The 19,141-nt window shown below is 42.1% G+C and overlaps 1 protein-coding gene across 3 annotated transcripts in view; it reads left to right on the top strand.

Moving 5' to 3' along the window:
* AMN1 (antagonist of mitotic exit network 1 homolog) overlaps positions 1–17,691 on the top strand; it is a 45,394-nt gene extending 27,703 nt beyond the window's left edge. For all 3 annotated transcript variants that reach the window (XM_061638712.1, XM_061638713.1, XM_061638714.1), the window contains 3 exons: positions 10,202–10,258; positions 10,560–10,671; positions 17,124–17,691. In XM_061638712.1, coding sequence (XP_061494696.1) covers positions 10,202–10,258; positions 10,560–10,671; positions 17,124–17,197 — 243 coding nt within the window. In that variant the 3' untranslated portion in view covers positions 17,198–17,691. The remainder of the gene's footprint in view (positions 1–10,201; positions 10,259–10,559; positions 10,672–17,123) is intronic.
* Positions 17,692–19,141: the final 1,450 nt, after the last annotated feature.

The raw sequence follows: 19,141 nt of genomic DNA, 5'->3' as shown, positions 1-19,141 counted from the left end.
AGAAATATTTACGTTTCTCTTTTGAAGAGGAAAAATTTATGGTGCATACCTAAGATTGATTATAGCTTCCCAATTATCAGAAGAAAATATTTCAGATCAAACAAAACTTATCAATTTTACAGGATATCTATATACATGAAAATAAAATTTCTATTGTCAAGGTTACACATACAGGTGTTTTAATTTAAGCATCCAGGTGTTTAATCTAATAATCCTTTACTTGTACATAAAGCCAATTTGCTTGATGTGTCTCTAATCATACTAATAGCTGGCACTCAAAGATGTCAATTTAACTAGGTCATGGTGTTCCTAAAGATAAAGGTATCTGCTATGTCATGATGTTCCTTTCTGTTCCAATTGTTTCTCTAATTTGTGGCCTTAACTTATGCGTTGTTACTTATAAAGATTTATTGCTTAAATAGAAGCTTTGAAGCTTGGTTAAGATAACAGAAGCTGAGTACCTCCTGTCGGGAGTTTGGGTTGTTTGTCTATTCCCATTGTAACAGAGTTGGATTGAATTCAGATGGGGAAAGTTGGGTATCCCAGCAATGAGGTTTGGACCTGTTCCACTTTCTCTGTCATTAGCTTGTACAGAAGTAGAGAGACACGGGGTATCTGTGACAAACTCTTAACTCCTAACAAGGAGGATGTTCATTCAAAAGATACCCAAAGATATCAGTAGATCAATAATGAGATCTGATACTACCTTATCAGACTTCAAATAAAATAAATAACAATAATAGCATTGGCTTTCTCTGAATTTAAGTAGGGCTGGACCAGGAATCAGACACCCAATAATGAAATGGGTAATAAATGCAAAACTAGTAGGAGACCTGCCTCTACTCCAAATTCTGCCAAAACCAAGTTGTAGATTGGTAATAATAATGATAACACCAATCACTCTTACCCACCAGGACAATGTCCAAGAATAAAAGACATTTTTTTAATTCGCATTACTTCTCCCTTCCTTCAAAAGAAGATTCAGGAGTGTTTAGCTGGGCAGTACAAGTCCCATCTGTTCAGGATATGTTACAGTGTTGACCAGGTCATAAAACAACACTCAAATACCATTAGCATTTTGGCTTAATATTTCATTCCAAATGAAACAAAAAATCTGTATTGTTCTAGTGCAGGATCAAATAATGGGGATTTTTTATATATCCATATAAAAATTAGGAAATATATTTAAAGAACTGTAAGCAGTAGAAAAATTATAAAGAGCAACAGGCCTGTTTATGGTTAACCGCTATATTGTTTAAATGCAGGAGATGTGTAGCAAATGTTTCTATAGCAACCGGTGTGTCGGGTATGCTTGGCAAACCAGGAACAATGGTACAATGTTATGCTTGGTAGCAACTGGCCTCAGGAACCTCAGTCAAGAGGATAGCAGAACAGTGGTATAGGACTAGGCTTGCAGAAGATGGAAAAGTACCTGTACTCAATTTTTCTATGTAGCAGAAAATGAAAATGGACTGCCTTCAAGTCGATTACGACTTATGGGTGACCCTATAACAGGGTTTTCATGGTAAGCGGCATTCATAGGGGGTTTACCATTGCCTTCCTCTGAGGCTGAGAGGCAGTGACTGGCCCAAGGTCACCCAGTGAGCTTCATGGCTATGTGGAGATTCGAACCCTGGTGGTCTTAGTCCAACAGCTTAACCACTCCACCACACTGGCTCTCAACTGTAGGTAGTAGAGTTACTTAATATTATCTGATTGGTTTAGAAATGCTGCAGAAAGGCATAACCTTTATGTAATGCTTTAAGGAAATGGTATAATTGGTGAAATAGTGTCACGTGCTGTGTTTTGAACTTTATAAACGGCCCATGCAGGCAGTGCCACAGTGCAAGTCCTTGCCAGTAGCTCTGGAGAGGCTGTCCTTGTATGCACTCGTATAGAATAAAGGCCTACTTTGCCTGAAGCCTGTGTCTTCTAATTCCTTAAGGACCCCTGGTCCAAGAACCCAAAATTTCCCGTCACAAATGGATCACAAAAATAAATCCTCACCTTTCTCCCTTTTTAAAAAAGAATTGGGAGAGACCTGAATTTGCTAACAATCTATTTGGCACTGTTATTATTATTAATAATAATAATAAAATTTTATTTCTAGACCGCCTATCTGGCCGAATTAACGGCCACTCTAGGCGGTGTACATAGACTAAAATATAACATAGAGTAAAATATAACATATAATACAAAACAAAACCCCAGTAGTCTATAGACATCCCGAGCAGCAGATTCACGCACACATACACACACACGGTCTCTGGCCCCTTCAGCAGTTGCTGCTTTTGTAGCTGGAGAGAGAGACAGGGCCCCACCGTTCCAGGCCAGGTGGAAATCAGCCAGAAATGCAGGGAGCAGGTCTTGCAAAAACTCACACAGGTAGATGATCTCTGGCCCCTTCAGCAGTTGCTGCTTTTGTAGCTGGAGAGAGACAGGGCCCCACCCTTCCAGGCCAGGTGGAAATCAGCCAGAAATGCAGGGAGCAGGTCTTGCAAAAACTCACACAGGTAGATGGTCTCTGGCCCCTTCAGCAGTTGCTGCTTTTGTAGCTGGAGAGAGACAGGGCCCCACCCTTCCAGGCCAGGTGGAAATCAGCCAGAAATGCAGGGAGCAGGTCTTGCAAAAACTCACACAGGTAGATGGTCTCTGGCCCCTTCAGCAGTTGCTGCTTTTGTAGCTGGAGAGAGACAGGGCCCCACCCTTCCAGGCCAGGTGGAAATCAGCCAGAAATGCAGGGAGCAGGTCTTGTAGAAACTCACACAGGTAGATATTATTATTATTATTATTTGATTTATATCCCTCCTTTCCTCCCAGCAGGAGCCTGGGGCAGCAAACAAAAGCACTTAAAACATTAAAACATCATAAAAATAAACTTTAAAACACATTAAAACAAAAAATCTTCAAAAAGGTACTTTAAAAAAGCTATCAAAACATCTAAGATTAAAAACATTTTAAAAAAGAAAGTTTAAGAACATATTAAAAAGCAATTCCAACACAGATGGAGACTGGGATAGGTGTCAACTTAAAAGGCTTGTTGAAAGAAGAAAGTATTATTAGAACATATTAATTATTAGAACTGCTGTGTGTCCACACTCCATTGTCTGAAAAAATATAGGGCCTGTCTCTTTGTTATCTCAGAGTGTTATGGTAGGCTGACCCCTTGAGCTAAACAATGCTTGGCCAACATTTTTTTCATCTCTGTAGCTTTAAAGTTGACAATGAGGACATTGAATTTATCAAAGATCAATACCTTGGCACAGTCATTAACCCAAAGGGAGACAATAGTCAAGAAATCAGAAGGCTAGGACTTGGGAGGACAGCTATGAGAGAACTAAAGAAGGTCCTCAAGTGCAAAGATCTATCACTGAACACCAAAGGCAGGATCATTCAGACCATAGTATTCCTGATCTCTATGTATGGATGTGAAAGTTGTACAGTGAAAAAAGTGGGTGTGTGCCCCGGCCGTGGGCTTCCACTCTTTAGGGATGCCAAGGAAACGATAAGTCAGATCCAGGTTTGCTTACAAGGAGAAGTTTATTGGGTAACTTACAGCGCACAAGCATACCCAATAGGCGGATCAGACTGCAAGGTCCTGCACAAACCGTTGACCAGTCTGAACCCCAAACTGGGCAACAAGAGTGATTTATATAGTATACTTCATTACAGGCACAGCAGTGATATTATGTAAATAATCAATTGCTACAGAGTGTTATGCCATAACTTTCTCAGCATAGTACATCATTGCACTAATTGGTACTGCTGATAAGCGGAGCATCCTGGCATCCTAGAGCTAGTTTCCTGGCAGAGGATGACTGCTCCTTGGAATGTAACCTTGTTAGCCCCTTAGATAAGATACCAGGTGGGCTATGAGCTAACTATTTACATTGACCATTCTTTGACCCATCTTTCAAGCTGCCAGAAAGATGCTAAGTGCTAAAGGATGCCAAGGCTCTGGAGGAGATACAGGCCTCCATGCCTAAAAGCGGCTACACATTTGCCTGCAAGCCTACAACGGGGAAAGAATCAACTCATTTGAAATGTGGTGTTGGAGGAGAACTTTGCACATACCATGGACTGCAAAAAAGGCAAATAATTGGGTGTTAGAACAAATTAAACCAGAACTATCACTAGAAGCTAAAATGATGAAACTGAGGTTATCATACTTTGGACAGAATTCTTTTTTAAACAGTACTTTTACTTTCAAACAGAGGAAATAAAAGTATATTGCATGAAAAGCATAGGGTGGTATTCAACGCTAGTCCTACTCAGAGTAGATCCACTGAAGCTAATCATTAATTTCAGTGGGTCTCCTCCGAGTAGGACATAGTTGACTACAACCCAATACATACAAGTATATAATCACATAATTTAATATTTTCCTAAGGAGAGAGAGCAAAACACAGAGGAAAAATAGCTTAGAAGAACAATCAGGGTTTGTCTTGATGCTTACCAGTGCTGTTCTCAGAAGAGTCTGGAGTTTCTGTGACAGAATCTCTCTGCGACCTAAACTGCTTCAATAGTCTGGCAGGGTTGTGCAAGAGATCTGGCACAAAATGTTCAGCTGCTCTCAATTTTATCCCAGAGCCTCAATCTTGATCTGGGAATTTTATGTTTCCACTATCTTTCTTGCTTTCATTGTCAAAGTAAGATTTTATCAGATAGTTTACCTGGGCTTAGGTGGAAAAAAGTTCAGTCTTGTTTACCCGTCAAGAGTGACAGGCCAACAGATCAGAGGTAAAAGACAGTGGCTCAACATGATATTGTTGGTCAGTGAAGCATGCTGTGAGACTCACAGACAGGGTTTTTGGCAGAGAGAGTGAAACCTGAAGCAGAAGGGTTAAGCTGTGAGAACAGAGTGCCAGACTGCCAAGGTCAGTAGCTGGCTGGGAAGCGTGATAAGGTGGGAGACTTGCAAAATCTCAGTGTGGGGGAAACTGTCTGTGGAGAGAACTGTGTCTAATGTCTTTGCCTAGTAAAGACTCTTACAAGAAACTTGCCTGGCCTGGCTTATTCCTGTTCTATGCGGCTCTCGGATTTCATCCTTGTATGATCTACACACGCACACACGCAACAGAGGTTATGGGCCCAGCTTATCATACATGGTAGCGGGTTCGAGACGTGACGTGGCGTTGTTGCAGAGAGAAACAAAGTGCAAGTAAGAGGCAAGTAAGAGTGGGCAACATGGCTGTAAACCTGTTATCCGGGATGCCGATGGAGAGGCTGAATGCTGTAAACTACTCCAGCTGGAAATGGAGAATGAGAGCAGTTCTGATTAAAGAAGAGTTGAATGATGTCGTAGAAAACCCCCCTCCGGCAGCTCCTTCAGCAGCGTGGTTGAAGAAAGACGAGAAAGCGAAGGCTTTTATTACTCTGGGGCTGTCTGATTCTCAACTGTTGCTGGTGAGTAATGAGCCGACAGCTAATCAGATGTGGGAGAAGCTAAGAGCCGCTCATGTGCAGCAAACTGCTGGGAGCAGGCTGTGTTTAGCACGGAAACTTTATCAGATGCGTTTTACAGATGAAGTGACTATGACAGAGCATCTGGCTGAATTTCGTAGATTAAATGCTGAGCTGCAAGATAGAGGAGTGCATCATAGTGACATTCAGATGGTCTATATACTGTTATCTTCATTTGATCAAAAATGGGATGTCACGGTCTCTAGCCTGGAAACTTTACCTGACGGACATCTGAATTTGGACTTTGTAGAACAGAAACTTCAACAAGAGTGGAATAGAAGACAAGAAAATAAGAAACCAGAGTTAAAAGAGACTGTGGCTGTACAACAACAACAAAATCAAAGAAGCAGGCAAGAGAATAAAATATGTTATTTTTGTGGGTCCCGTGGACATATACAGAGACATTGTTTAAAGAAGAGGAATAACAGGGGCTTTGAAAGTCAGAGAACAAGCGTGAACTTTATTACTAAGGAGGACAATAAACTCATTAACTCTAAGTGGCTTCTCGACAGTGGAGCGTCTAATTGCCTAATCACAGACTCTAGTTTATTTTACACTTCAAAGCCGACGCAGGAGAAGCTTTATCTGGCTGACGGATCGACTCAGGACGCGATTGCAACAGGCACGCTAAAGTTGGGTAATAAACTATATTGACAGATGTATTATTAGTGTCTGGTTTAAAATATAACATTCTATCAGTAAGAAAATTGGCTCAAATAGGTTGTAAAGTTACATTTGAAGGGGATAGATGTTTTGTGAGAAAAGATGGTGAAATATGCATGCAAGGGAAATTACAGAACCAAATGTTTATGGTTGAGTGCAATCTTGATAAACACACGTGTGCTTGGATAGGAGTTAATAAAGATAAACATGATAATTGTTTCCATGAATGGCACAGAAAATTGGCACACGCACATTTCGAAAAGGTACAAAACACCCCAAAGCATAGTCAAGATTTGAAGTTAACACATTGTGAGCATGTGGATGAGTGTGAGGTATGCTATAAAACAAAAATGACTGTGACTCCGGTAAATAAGAGCTGTGAAAGCACAACCACTGAACCCTATCAGCTCATACATGTGGATTTGGCTGGACCTTTCCAGTGCTCAAAAGGTGGAGCAAGGTTTTATTTAGTGATTGTGGATGACTTTTCCAGATTTACACATGTGTTCTTATTGAAAAAGAAAAGTGAAGCAGAAGAGAAATTAAAGGCATTTATACAGAGGACAGAGACACAATATGGGGTTGTTATCAAGAATATCAGATCAGATCGGGGTGGTGAATTTACCAGTAATTCATTTAAAACATATTTGGAAAAGAAGGGAATAATACAGAGTCTCACTGCTCCCTTCAGCCCATCCTCCAACGGAACAGCAGAGAGGAGGAACCGGTCATTGCAGGATTCAATGAGAGCCATGCTAGCAGATGCAGATATGAATAACACTTATTGGGGTGAATGTATTCTGTACACTGTTTATATTCAGAACCGCCTTATGCACAGAACAATAGGCATGTCTCCCTATGAGAAACTGACTGGAAGAAAACCCAGGGTGAAACACATAGAACGTTTTGGGGCAAAATGCTGGGTACATGTTGCAAAACAGAAAAGGCATGGTAAATTAGGCTCAAGAGCTCAGGCAGGACGCATTTTGGGATTTCAGAATTCATACTATAGAGTTTGGTTGCCTGAGAAACAACAAGTAGTGTTAAGCAGAAGCATAAAGGTGATAGATAAACCTTGGAGAGACAGTCAAACAGTTATCCTAGATAGTGCAAACAAGCAGGAAGCAGCAGATGTTCCTTTTGGGCAGCAAATTCCATTAAGAACTGCATTAACTGATCTAATACACGGTGGCAAACGTACTGTAAAAAGGCTGAGAGGTGAAGACATGGCAATGCAAGATACAGAAATGCCAAGTACAAGTGCAGGAACAGGTGCAGGTCCAAGTAAAATAGAAAGTGAGGAAGAAATGGAAATAGATAATGTTAGAAGATCAGAAAGAAAAACGAAAGGTCAACCACCTCAGAGATTCACATTTAATGTTACACAACAGAATAATAAGACAGATGAATATCCAGTAGAATGGGAAAAAGAAGGACCAATAGATAAAGAAACAATGGATCTCATGTGGAAGTTTTGTGTTGAGGAATGAAATATAAATGTGTTATCAAATAAAAGTGAACAAAATGAATCTGTAAAAACTTGTGTGAATAAAGAAATAAAGAAACCTGAACTGAACTGAAAATGTAAATAGAAACTGTAAGAAAACAAACCATGTGCTGATATGTATTGTAATGAAAAGTTAATATTGTAGAAATGTAATAATGAACAAGTTTTGTAATCTGTGAGTCTCAGGTGGGGGCTGTTGGTCAGTGAAGCATGCTGTGAGACTCACAGACAGGGTTTTTAGCAGAGAGAGTGAAACCTGAAGCAGAAGGGTTAAGCTGTGAGAACAGAGTGCCAGACTGCCAAGGTCAGTAGCTGGCTGGGAAGCGTGATAAGGTGGGAGACTTGCAAAATCTCAGTGTGGGGGAAACTGTCTGTGGAGAGAACTGTGTCTAATGTCTTTGCCTAGTAAAGACTCTTACAAGAAACTTGCCTGGCCTGCCTTATTCCTGTTCTATGCGGCTCTCGGATTCCATCCTTGTATGATCTACACACGCACACACGCAACAAATATTGACATATATTGCACATAACATATCTTGGTTATTATTTATTATTATTTATTTATTAAATTTATATACCGCCCGACTAGCAATAGCTAGTCTGGAACAAGACAAACTGAACTCAGGTTTGAATGATACAGTAAGCCAAACCATGGCTTAGCTTGCAACAGCACAGCAGCAGCAGGACTAGCAGAGCAGCAAAGTGGCCATGACCTTTGTTGTGGAAAAGAGTGGAGGCTGACCACCTTTCAGGATGGTTGTGATAATTTTATTTTTTCTGTAGCTGCAGTAAGGAAGAGAGATCTTACAAGACTGTGTTGTAAGGGAAAAAATGGAGCTCGCTCTCCTCTCTTGAACAGGTTGTTCAATAATAGCCAGGAACAAACAAAGTTTCAAACAAGCGTGACAGGATTACAGAAGCTTAAAATATTAACTACTAACTATAGCTTTCTCCTAACCGCAGCCTAGCAATGACCTGTACTCAGCCTGGCAACAGCAGTTAGGGGTTGGAAATTAACCACACACCTTCTTGTTCCATTTCTCTTTGTTTGCCTTCATAGTATGTTAACTTTGCAGACATGCTAGCTTTTGCAAACATGATTCTAACTTCTACCTAAGGAAAGATGCTCATTCAAAATGGAGGTTGAGGCCAAGATGGAGTCCAATTGGTTTGTTTACTCCAGCACCTCCTCCCTAAGAAGCTGTGCATTCACGGGTAATACTGAGAATGCCTCATTGAGGCATATGATGTGGGCTTGTCCAGTGACAAGGTCTTTCTGGTCTGAAGTTGTTATCCATATTAATTTTGTACTGGCAAAATCCTTTATATTTGCAGATGTTCATGCACTTTTAGATTATATTCCTGTAGTATGGGGGTTAACAGCAGGACAACAAAAGTGGATTTTGTGAGACCTCATGGTAGCTAAGACACTTATACTTCGAGCCTGGAAATATAAATACCAACCACATATTATGCAATGGACTGAGGACCTTACTGCCCTGGCTACATTTGAACATATTTCATTTAGACATCAATTTCGTCTAGATGGATGGATACCTATTTGGACATATTAACTTTTTGATTACAGCATCCAGGCCATGGAACTTCCTTTTAAACTTTAGGCAAGCTGTTAAACATTTTAAAATTTCACCTCCATTCAGGGTTGAAAAGTGGCATGAATACACACACATATTTTTCAGTCATTTAGAAAGAATAAATTATTTTGGCTTCCAGTTAGTGTAAAATTCATGTTTTAACATGCTGTGGAAGGAAAAACTTTCCAGAAAAATAGATTGTGCTCCAAAGGACAGAGTTTATTGATCAATAATGAAGAACAACCAGTAGCGCTAGTGGGAGAGCCAATTCTCATGAACTTCACTCTCCCACCACCAGATAATACTCAGACTTTTATAATAATCAATACGTCACACATACACTGGACCTTGTGACCCCTTTATGCCAATCCATACCCTGTTACCCTCCTTTGAGGGTGGACGTGGCACATGTATATCTCATCTATCCATGTGTCAATCCAACAAAAGAAGAAGGACTTTATGCGTTCTTGAGCCCTATTATGACATCCCACAAGGTACAACAAAAGATGGCTAGAAACAGTTCTGGAAAGCTTCAAACCAAACCCAATATATAATTATAATATACAACTTCTCTGCAAACATACATTCTTTGTGTACTAGTTCCTCTTTTAGTACAATGTTACCCTGACATCGGATTCAGGAAACACATCAACCGCAAACCACTGCTTTCTTAACAAATTGATACAACGGCATCCAAATGAGTATACTTCCTCTTTTATGCCAAACACTGCAACCGACTGATATAGTTTTGATATAACAAACACAGCAACCCTAGCTTATTGAATACAAAATATAAGGCTTTCTGGGAGTAATCCAAATCAGAAACCGCATTCCACAATGCATAAATTGAAGTAAACCAGACTGAAGTTGTTATGGATTTTTTTCACCAGAACTTCTGTACTTTCTTTTTAAGTGCACCATTGCTATAGTTTCATTCAGTTTTCCAATCAGAGCTCTGATTTTTCCCATCCAGGTTACTGATGATGGTGTAATAGCACTCGTTAGTGGAATGTGTTCAAAGAATTTAAAGGTAACTTTTCAACATGTTTAGTACAAATCATTATTATTAATAAATAATATATTTACATTTTAATTGATTTAAGGGATTAAATCAATGACTACTAATCATGATGACTATATATTACTTTCAGTATCAGAGGCAGGCTGCCTCTGAATATCAGTTGCTGGGATCACAAGTGCAGAGAGCAGTGTTGCACTCACTTCCTGTTTGTGGGCTTGCCATAGGCATCTGCTCTTACTTTCTTATGGTTTCTTTCCATTATCGTTTGTTTGTAATAGCTGTTGATGCTAGTATTCATTATCACTAATAGGAGATCCATATGGAACGGTGTGTGAATCTGACTGATGTAGCTGTGGAAGCTGTCCTCTCCTGCTGTCCAATGATATATATTCTTCTGTTCCACGGATGCCCACTGATAACAGGTGATTCAAAGTGTTGCCTACTTGCTAAATTGGACAATAGATTTTATGAACCTTCCTGGGCTTTAAGACCTGCCTCACAGACCCACAAGCGGATCACTCACACTGGTGGGTACTAGAAACAAGGCCTTTTCAGTGGTGGCCCTGTATTTATGGAACTTCCTTCTTCAAAATGTAAGTGTGGGTCTTTCACTGTTTTCTTTCTGCAAACTTAAAAATATGTTTATTTATTATTATTTGATTTATACCCCGCCCTTCCTCCCAGCAGGAGCCCAGGGCGGCAAACAGAAGCGCTAAAAACACTTTAAAACATCATAAAAACATACCTTAAAATACATTAAAACAAAACAACATTAAAAACATTTTTAAAAGCTTTAAAAACATCTTTTAAAAGGGTTAAAAACATATTAAAAAACCATATTAACAAGCAATTCTAACACAGACACAGACTGGGATAGGTCTCAACTTAAAAGGCTTGTTGAAAGAGGAAACTCTTCAAAAGGCACCGAAAAGATAGCAGAGATGGTGCCTGCCTAATATTCAAGGGAAGGGAATTCCACCGGATAGGTGCTGCCACACTAAAGGTCCGTTTCCTATATTGTGCAGAATGAACCTCCTGATAAGATGGTATCGGCAGGAGGCCCTCACCTGTAGAGCGCAGTGATCAACTGGGTATATAAGGGGTAAGATGGTCTTTCAGGTATCCTGGTCCCGAGCTGTATAGGGCTTTGTACACCAAAACTAGAACCTTGAACTTGGCCCGGTAGCAAATGGGCAGCCCGTGCAATTCTTTCAGCAGCGGGGTGACATGTTGGCGACACCCTGCTCCAGTGAGCAGTCTCACCGCCACATTTTGCACCAGCTGCAGCTTCCGGACCAACCTCGAGGGCAGCCCCACATAGAGAGCATTACAGTAATCCAGCCTGGAGGTTACCAATGCGTGGACAACAGTGGTCAGACTAGTTTGATGGGTAGAGTGGTTGGACTGGATTTTAAATTGATTGTGCTCTTTTAAATGGTTTTAAAATATTGTTGTGTATGCAATCTCTTGTGCATTGGTTTGCTGGTATGAGATATGTTTGGTGCCTTTTTAGCTTTTATATATATATTGGTCTTATTTAAAATATGTGTTTACTCTGATTGTAAGCTGTCTTAGGAAAACTTATGATTTGAAAGGCTGAACAGAAATTATTAAAATAAAAGTCATGAGAGATGTCAAGAGATAAATATCAAGCTACTAAAGCCATTAGAACTGTCAGAACGTGGGTAAGGTATAACTCCACCTAAGACAGTTATTCTGGTGTGAATGCAATAGCACTGTGGTTTGCTGAGAACCCTGAAATCACAGCACATGAGGGGAGGAAGAAGGAAGGACAGAGCACCTGGACCTGCTGTTGCTTGTGCATGTAGTGCTAAATTATAGTTTGGTGTTATGTCTTATTTTATTTATTTATTTATTTTATTACACTTTTAAACCGCCCTATAGCAACAGGCTCTCAGGGCGGTGTACAATATGATAAAACCACATTTAAAACCAGTGAATGTGGATAAAACATGTCAATATAAAAACACATTAAAACAGATTAAGACAAAAATAGAACATACAACTAATTAACGATAACATTAAAATTAAACACAAAACCAAAACTAAAACTAAAACTAAAATGCCTGGGCAAAGAGGTAGGTCTTTACCTGGCGCCGAAAAGATATCAAAGAAGGCGCCAGGCATATCTCGTCAGGGAGGGCATTCCATAATTCGGGGGCCACCACCGAGAAGGCCCTAGATCTCATTGTTGCTCTCCGGGCCTCCTTGTGAGTTGGAACCCGGAGAAGGGCCTTCGACGTCGAGCGCAGCGAACGGGTAGGTTCGTAGTGGGAGAGGCGCTCCATCAGGTATTGCAGTCCGGTGCCGTTAAGGGCTTTATAGGTAAGAACCAACACTTTGAATCTGGCCCGGAAATGTATTGGTAGCCAGTGCAGTGTGGCCAGGACAGGTGTTATATGATCAGATCTTTTAGTCCGAGTGAGGACTCTGGCTGCAGCATTCTGCACCAGCTGAAGTTTCCAAACCGTCTTCAAAGGTAACCCTACGTAGAGTGCATTACAGTAATCCAGTCTAGAGGTTACCAGAGCATGGATAACTGAGGCAAGGTTCTCCCTGTCCAGATAGGGTCGTAGTTGGGCTACCAGCCGAAGCTGGTAGAACGCATTCTGTGCCACCGAGGCTACCTGAGCCTCCAGAGACAGGAGCGGATCTAATAAGATCCCCAAACTATGGACCTGCTCCTTTAGGGGGAGTGTAACCCCATCTAGAGTAGGTCGGACATCAACCATCTGATCAGGGAAACCCCCCCACCAGCAGCATCTCAGTCTTGTCAGGATTGAGTCTCAGTTTATTAGCTCTCATCCAGACCATTATCGCGACCAGGCAGCGGTCTAGTACATCAACAGCCTCACCTGAAGAAGATGAAAAGGAGAAACAGAGCTGCGTATCATCAGCATATTGCTGAAAACGCACTCCAAAACTCCTAATGACCTCACCCAGCGGCTTCATATAGATATTAAAGAGCATGGGGGACAGAACTGAGCCCTGCGGGACCCCATATTGGAGTACCCAGGGCCTCGAGTAATGCTCCCCAAGCACCACCTTCTGAACACGGTTCTCGAGGTAGGAGTGCAGCCACTGCCAAGCAGTGCCTCCAACTCCCAAATCCGCAAGTCGCTTCAGAAGGATACCATGGTCGATGGTATCAAAAGCCGCTGAGAGATCAAGGAGAACCAACAGAGTTACACTCCCTCTGTCCCTCTCCCGACAGAGGTCATCATACAGGGCGACCAAGGCCGTTTCTGTACCAAACCCCGGCTGAAAGCCCGATTGAAATGGATCCAGATAATCAGTTTCATCCAAAAGAACCTGGAGCTGGCGAGCGACCACACGCTCTAGGACCTTGCCCAGAAAAGGAACATTAGCTACCAGTCTATAGTTGTCAAGATTATCAGGGTCCAAGGAGGGTTTTTTTAGGAGCGGTCTCACCACCGCCTGCTTTAGGCAGAGTGGGACCACTCCCTCTTGTAAAGAGGCATTAATCACCTCCTTGGCCCAGCCGGCAGTTCCATTTCTGCTAGCTTTTATTAGCCACGAGGGGCAAGGATCCAGAGCAGAAGTGGTCGCCCGCACCTGTCCAAGCACTTTGTCCACATCCTCGAGCTGTACCAACTGAAACTCATCCAATAAAACAGGACAAGACTGTGCTCCGGACACCTCAATGGATTCAACTGCAGCAATATTGGAGTCAAGGTCCCGGCGGATGTTAATAATCTTGTCTTGGAAGTGTCTCGCAAACTCATTACAGCGGGCTATTGATGGTATCGTTGCATCCCGAGGACCAGAGTGTAAAAGTCCCTGGACAACTTTATAAAGTTCCGCTGGACGGTTAGAAGATGACTGAATGGAGGCAGCAAAGTACTGCTTCTTTGCTGCTCTCACTGCCTTCACATAGAGTTTGGTAGAGGCCTTCACAAGTACAAGACTACAGGCGTCGGGAGTTTGTCTCCATTTGCACTCAAGCCATCTCCTGTCTTCCTTCATCACTCTTAACTCCGAGGTATACCAAGGAGCCAATTGAGTTCTGCAGCGGAGAGGGCGCACCGGGGCGATCGCGTCAACTACCCGGATCATTTCTGTATTCCACAGAGTGACCAGGGTTTCGACAGGAGCGTCAGTTTTATCAGCCGGAAAATTCCCCAGAGCCTTTTGAAAACCCTCAGGATCCATCAGTCTCTGGGGACGGACCATCTTAATTGGTCCTCCACCCTTGCAGAGGGGAGAACACATTGTGAGCCTGAACCTCAATAGGCGGTGATCTGTCCATGACAAAGGAATAGATGTAAAATTCCTTACTCCCAGATCACCATCCCCTAATCCAGTGGCAAAAATCAAGTTTAGAGTGTGCCCTGACATATGCGTAGGGCCAGTAACAAATTGAGACAGCCCCATGGCTGTCATGGCGGTCATGAAGTCCTGAGCCGCTCCAGACAAAGCGGCCTCGGCATGAATGTTGAGATCCCCCAATACCAAGAGTTTAGGGGATCGCAACAATAAATCCGAGACCACCTCTGTCAGCTCAGTTAGGGAAGCTGTTGGGCAGCAGGGTGGACGGTACACCAACAGTATTCCCAGTCTGTCCCGCTGACCCAACGCAATATGAAGACACTCCAGACCATTAGCCACATGGATAGGGTGCCTAACAAGAGGGATGGAACTCCTATAGACCACAGCGATTCCCCCTCCCCGACCCTTGGATCTACCCAGATGCTGAACTGAGTACCCAGGTGGGCACAGCTGGGTAAGATTAATACCTCCCAGATCACTCACCCAGGTCTCGGTAATAAATGCCAGATCGGCCACCTCATCCACAATCAAATCATGGATGAGGGAGGTTTTATTATTTACCGATCTGTCATTAAAAAGCAGCAACTGGAGATCCGAGAGTTGGCTGATAGAACTACCAGCAATCCTATGGGTGTGAGGAGGACTGGAACACGGCACAGCCACCAATTGTCTGGGTCGAGTTCCCCTAAGTTGGCATGTCCCCCTCACAGCGCCATACCTCCCATTACCCGTCACTAAGCTGACTGGGGCCCCCACTGGTCTTCCCTCCCAATATACTATCCTCTTGCCCAGGCACATAGTAAATAAAATAAATAACAAAACGCAAAATCTATACACACTCACACACTCACTCATACCAGCACTCATGGGTCCAAACAAAATAGGAGTAACAGCAGCACAAAAAATAAAAGCAATCACAAGCCAATCCGCAATTAATAGAATCCTTAATACTAAAAAGCTGCCTCAAAACAGCTTCGTCCCAACCCTCCCGCACTCCATCAGAAAATAACCCCAACCACAAACAGGCATAGCATCAAGCAGCTCGTAAGTCTCAGATTCGCTGCTAAACGGGCGCGCTGCAAGCCCAGTTCCGAGCCTGATCCACCACCGTCAGGCTAATGCTCCTTCCGACTCTCCGCGTCAGCAAGCCTCCATAGTATTCCTTCACTCCCTCGGCGTCAGGCGTCCTCCTCCTCGGCCTCAGCGGCGCCAGTGCCCGGAGTAAGGGGAACAAGCCTCCTGCACTCCCTCGGCATCGTCTGCCGGGCATCCTCTTCTGTCTCTGCGGTGCTGCCACCACCGCCAGACCAAACTTGCTGCAGCTTTCCCCTAGCCATGATCCTAAATCTGAGACAGTTGTGGTTTTTTTAGGGATGATACAAATTTATTTTATGTTTGGCAGTTTGGCAGTCTAAGCTGTCACCTTACTTTGTAAGAAAAAAAGCTGGTCTATTCAAGTTGTTGTCTCTTTCATTTCCATGACTCATGGCTAAAACACAGCTATTAGCACTCATACAATGGAAGTATACAGCTGAGGAGCTGGAAAGCATCTATAATACTGTTGTGCGCCACCCCAATCTCCGAGCGGTGAGATTTCCAGGGGTCCCTGCACTTGCCCTGGGTTTGGTTTCCTTGGGAAGAAGGTCAGCGGAGACTGTGGTGTCTTTATGAAATATGGTTTATTTATTTACACACATTCCAACCTGAGCTTAGGATGGAGGGGTTCAAGGCATCAGCAGTCCAATATCCAGCTTTTCCATCAGGGTTACAGGAGGCATCCCAAAGCCATGGTGCAGAGAGCCAGTCTCTCTGCCTGCCTCCAGTTCCCTGCCTCTCTCAGACACAACTCAACACACAAGCCTCTCCTAGGCGCCAGGAGGGGGTGAGGGAGGCTGTCCTGAAGAGTTTCAATGACAAAAGGGTCTCCCTGGCTTATTCGCCAGTTGATGGGCACCTGATAGACCCATTAACCCACCTGACCACTCTATTAGATTAACAAAAGAAACTCATCTGACCAGCAGAGCGAGTTTTTCACCCCCCAGGTGCAAGTTTCCAAATGAGAAGCTGGAAGGGGACTCATAGGGATTATACATTTCAACCCCCAAACTCACAACACTACATCTCTGTGCTGCACACAGATTCCTCGTCCTCTCTCTCTCTGCAGAATCTTTTAGCCTTGAAAAAGGTGATAGAAGCAAGTGGAGTGGTGTATGGCCTCTCCTCAAGTAATTAATTATTTAGCTAGCATAAAAGTGGCTAATAATCAGTGATTTAATTGGTAATTAGAAAGGAAGTTAACTTGGAAGCTGATCTCAAGATAATCATGAACCATTAATGTAGTGCCACAGATAGTAGAGGGAAAGGATAGATGTATTTATTCCAAAAGCCAACAAATTGTTCATTCAGCAAATAGCAGCTGCATCTTACTAACCTGGAGGCCCATTTCTTACACAATGGTCTTGTGTAAGACCTCCTCCCCAAATTATTTGCATCCCCCCCATTTTCTTATCTTAAAATATTGGAGTTGTCACATATTTTATTGTCCTTGTTCCTTGTTTTGCAGATCGTTCTCGAGAAGCCCTGGAACAGCTGGTTGGACCAAATAAATTTATGCAGGTCTCATGGACTGCTTATTGATTTTGGTTTAGTTGTGGATGGTATCTTTTTTTCAGGATAGGCCCTTATCTGGAAAGACTTGTTTCATAAGTGTACTGGCTGCCACTGATGGGCTCAGTTGCCATTTCAACTGCCAAATGTGGTTGCATTAATGATCAGCTGATGTTCTTGATTAACAAGAATCTTTTTCCTTTCCCACTCCACTTGATGAATAGGAAATTATTAGTTAGTGTTCATAGAACAGCAACAGGTCAGGGCTGTAATACGAATGTTCAGATGTCAAGTTCCACACCAACCAATGAAGGGCTAACAGGAAATGAGGACATGTAGCCAGTCGAGTGAGCCAGAGAGACTTGGAGGCACTATTGCATAAGCATTTTGTAACATCACTTGTTCAGCCATCACTTTGGTGAGGATCAGTTATGTGTCAAGGAAGCCATTACAACTGGAGACATGGTTTTTATTTTACCCCATGCTGCTTCTCATTTTGAAATAAAAGTTGCTACTTTCCTCAAGTTGTGAATGTATTTTCTTTCATTCCAAATAATTAATGAATGTATTCATAGTATTCTTTGCTGCTGTTTCTGGTGAAAAGGCTAACATATGGCTCTATCCTGACACCTCCTGGCTAGGATGTCAAGCTCTAGCCCAGTGAGGAAAATAGTGACAGTTAGAAGGTATATTACTATGAAGTCTTGCTGGATAGGTGTTTTAGTTTCTTCCTAAATCCTATATATAAACATATAGTCAAAAGTTTCAAAGGAGATTTATTTAGCGTGTTGCCCAGCTGCAGAATAAAAACCTTTAGAAATGTTTTTATTGCTATTTAAATAACAAACATTGGATGCAAAACTCTCATTTCATATGTATATATAGCAGTCTAAATACTAGATATAAATATCTATGGTTATTACTAACAGCCCTGTTAAAGTTATTAATATATCTGTCTCGCCCCCCATTCTCATTGCAGAGCTGCCAGCTGTGACTTTCATTATAAAAAATGCAAAAACCAGAGAACATCCTTTATATAATAACTGGTTCAAATGTATTAGGCTCTTATGAAACTAAAATCCTCATTTTTTTCAGCATCTAGAGATTACATCTCTTTTGTTTCAAATGAACACAGAGTTTGTGCAAGTTAAAAAGATTCAGAGAGCCTTTACACTAGTTGTGCTGGAAAAGCAAAGGAATGAATAAATGGACATGGTCAGGGCAGAAGGGGCTGGGCTGTCAGGGAGGGGGGAAAAGATGGGAACAGATGGCAGAATGATCAAATGTCTCCCATGTATGTATGTGCAAGGAACCCTTTCATGGCTGACAGCCAATAAATGGCCTGTAAAATTAATGAAGGAAGGGAAGGAGAAATCTGTTGTCCTTTGTAATTGACACTCCAGAAAAGGTGAAAGGCTAAGGAAAGTGTCCAGTAATTGTGTCTGGGCTTGTAATTACTGGCAGTGATCAGAATGCTGGGTGGGTGTTACGACTCAGAGAAATGGCAAGGGGTCAAACTTCTATGACTTGTTTATAACATGTATACAGTGCAGGGGTCAATCGTAAGGGAAAGAGGAGTTTTTGTGCTTGGGGGCATGTAGATGATAGAGGCAGGGGAACCTCTCAAAATTTGAATGACTATGAAAGGTTTTGTGCTTCTGCTTTGACTGCTTTGAGCACTTTCCTTTGCAGAAAACAAGTCAGGAAGCTCAGGAACACAACTTCAAAACATCTCAAGATGGCACATGACTCCACTTCAATTAAAAAGGAATAACAAAAAATATTGTAAAATCTGTTACTTAAAACTCAATTACATACATACATAATGGAGAATTTTTATATATCTACACATAAAACATAGATATTAAGAAGGTATATGTTTTAGAATCACAAGGAACTAAGCAATAGGCCACAGGCCTTTTTGAGACCACAGAATCTAGTCTCACAGAGGGGGAAATGAAGTTCAGCCTGAAC

This window comes from Rhineura floridana, chromosome 8 (genome assembly GCF_030035675.1).
Source record: "Rhineura floridana isolate rRhiFlo1 chromosome 8, rRhiFlo1.hap2, whole genome shotgun sequence".
Classification (NCBI taxonomy): Eukaryota; Metazoa; Chordata; class Lepidosauria; order Squamata; family Rhineuridae; genus Rhineura; species Rhineura floridana.
Note: the sequence above shows the minus strand (reverse complement) of the source record. Positions and strands in the feature narration are given on the sequence as shown.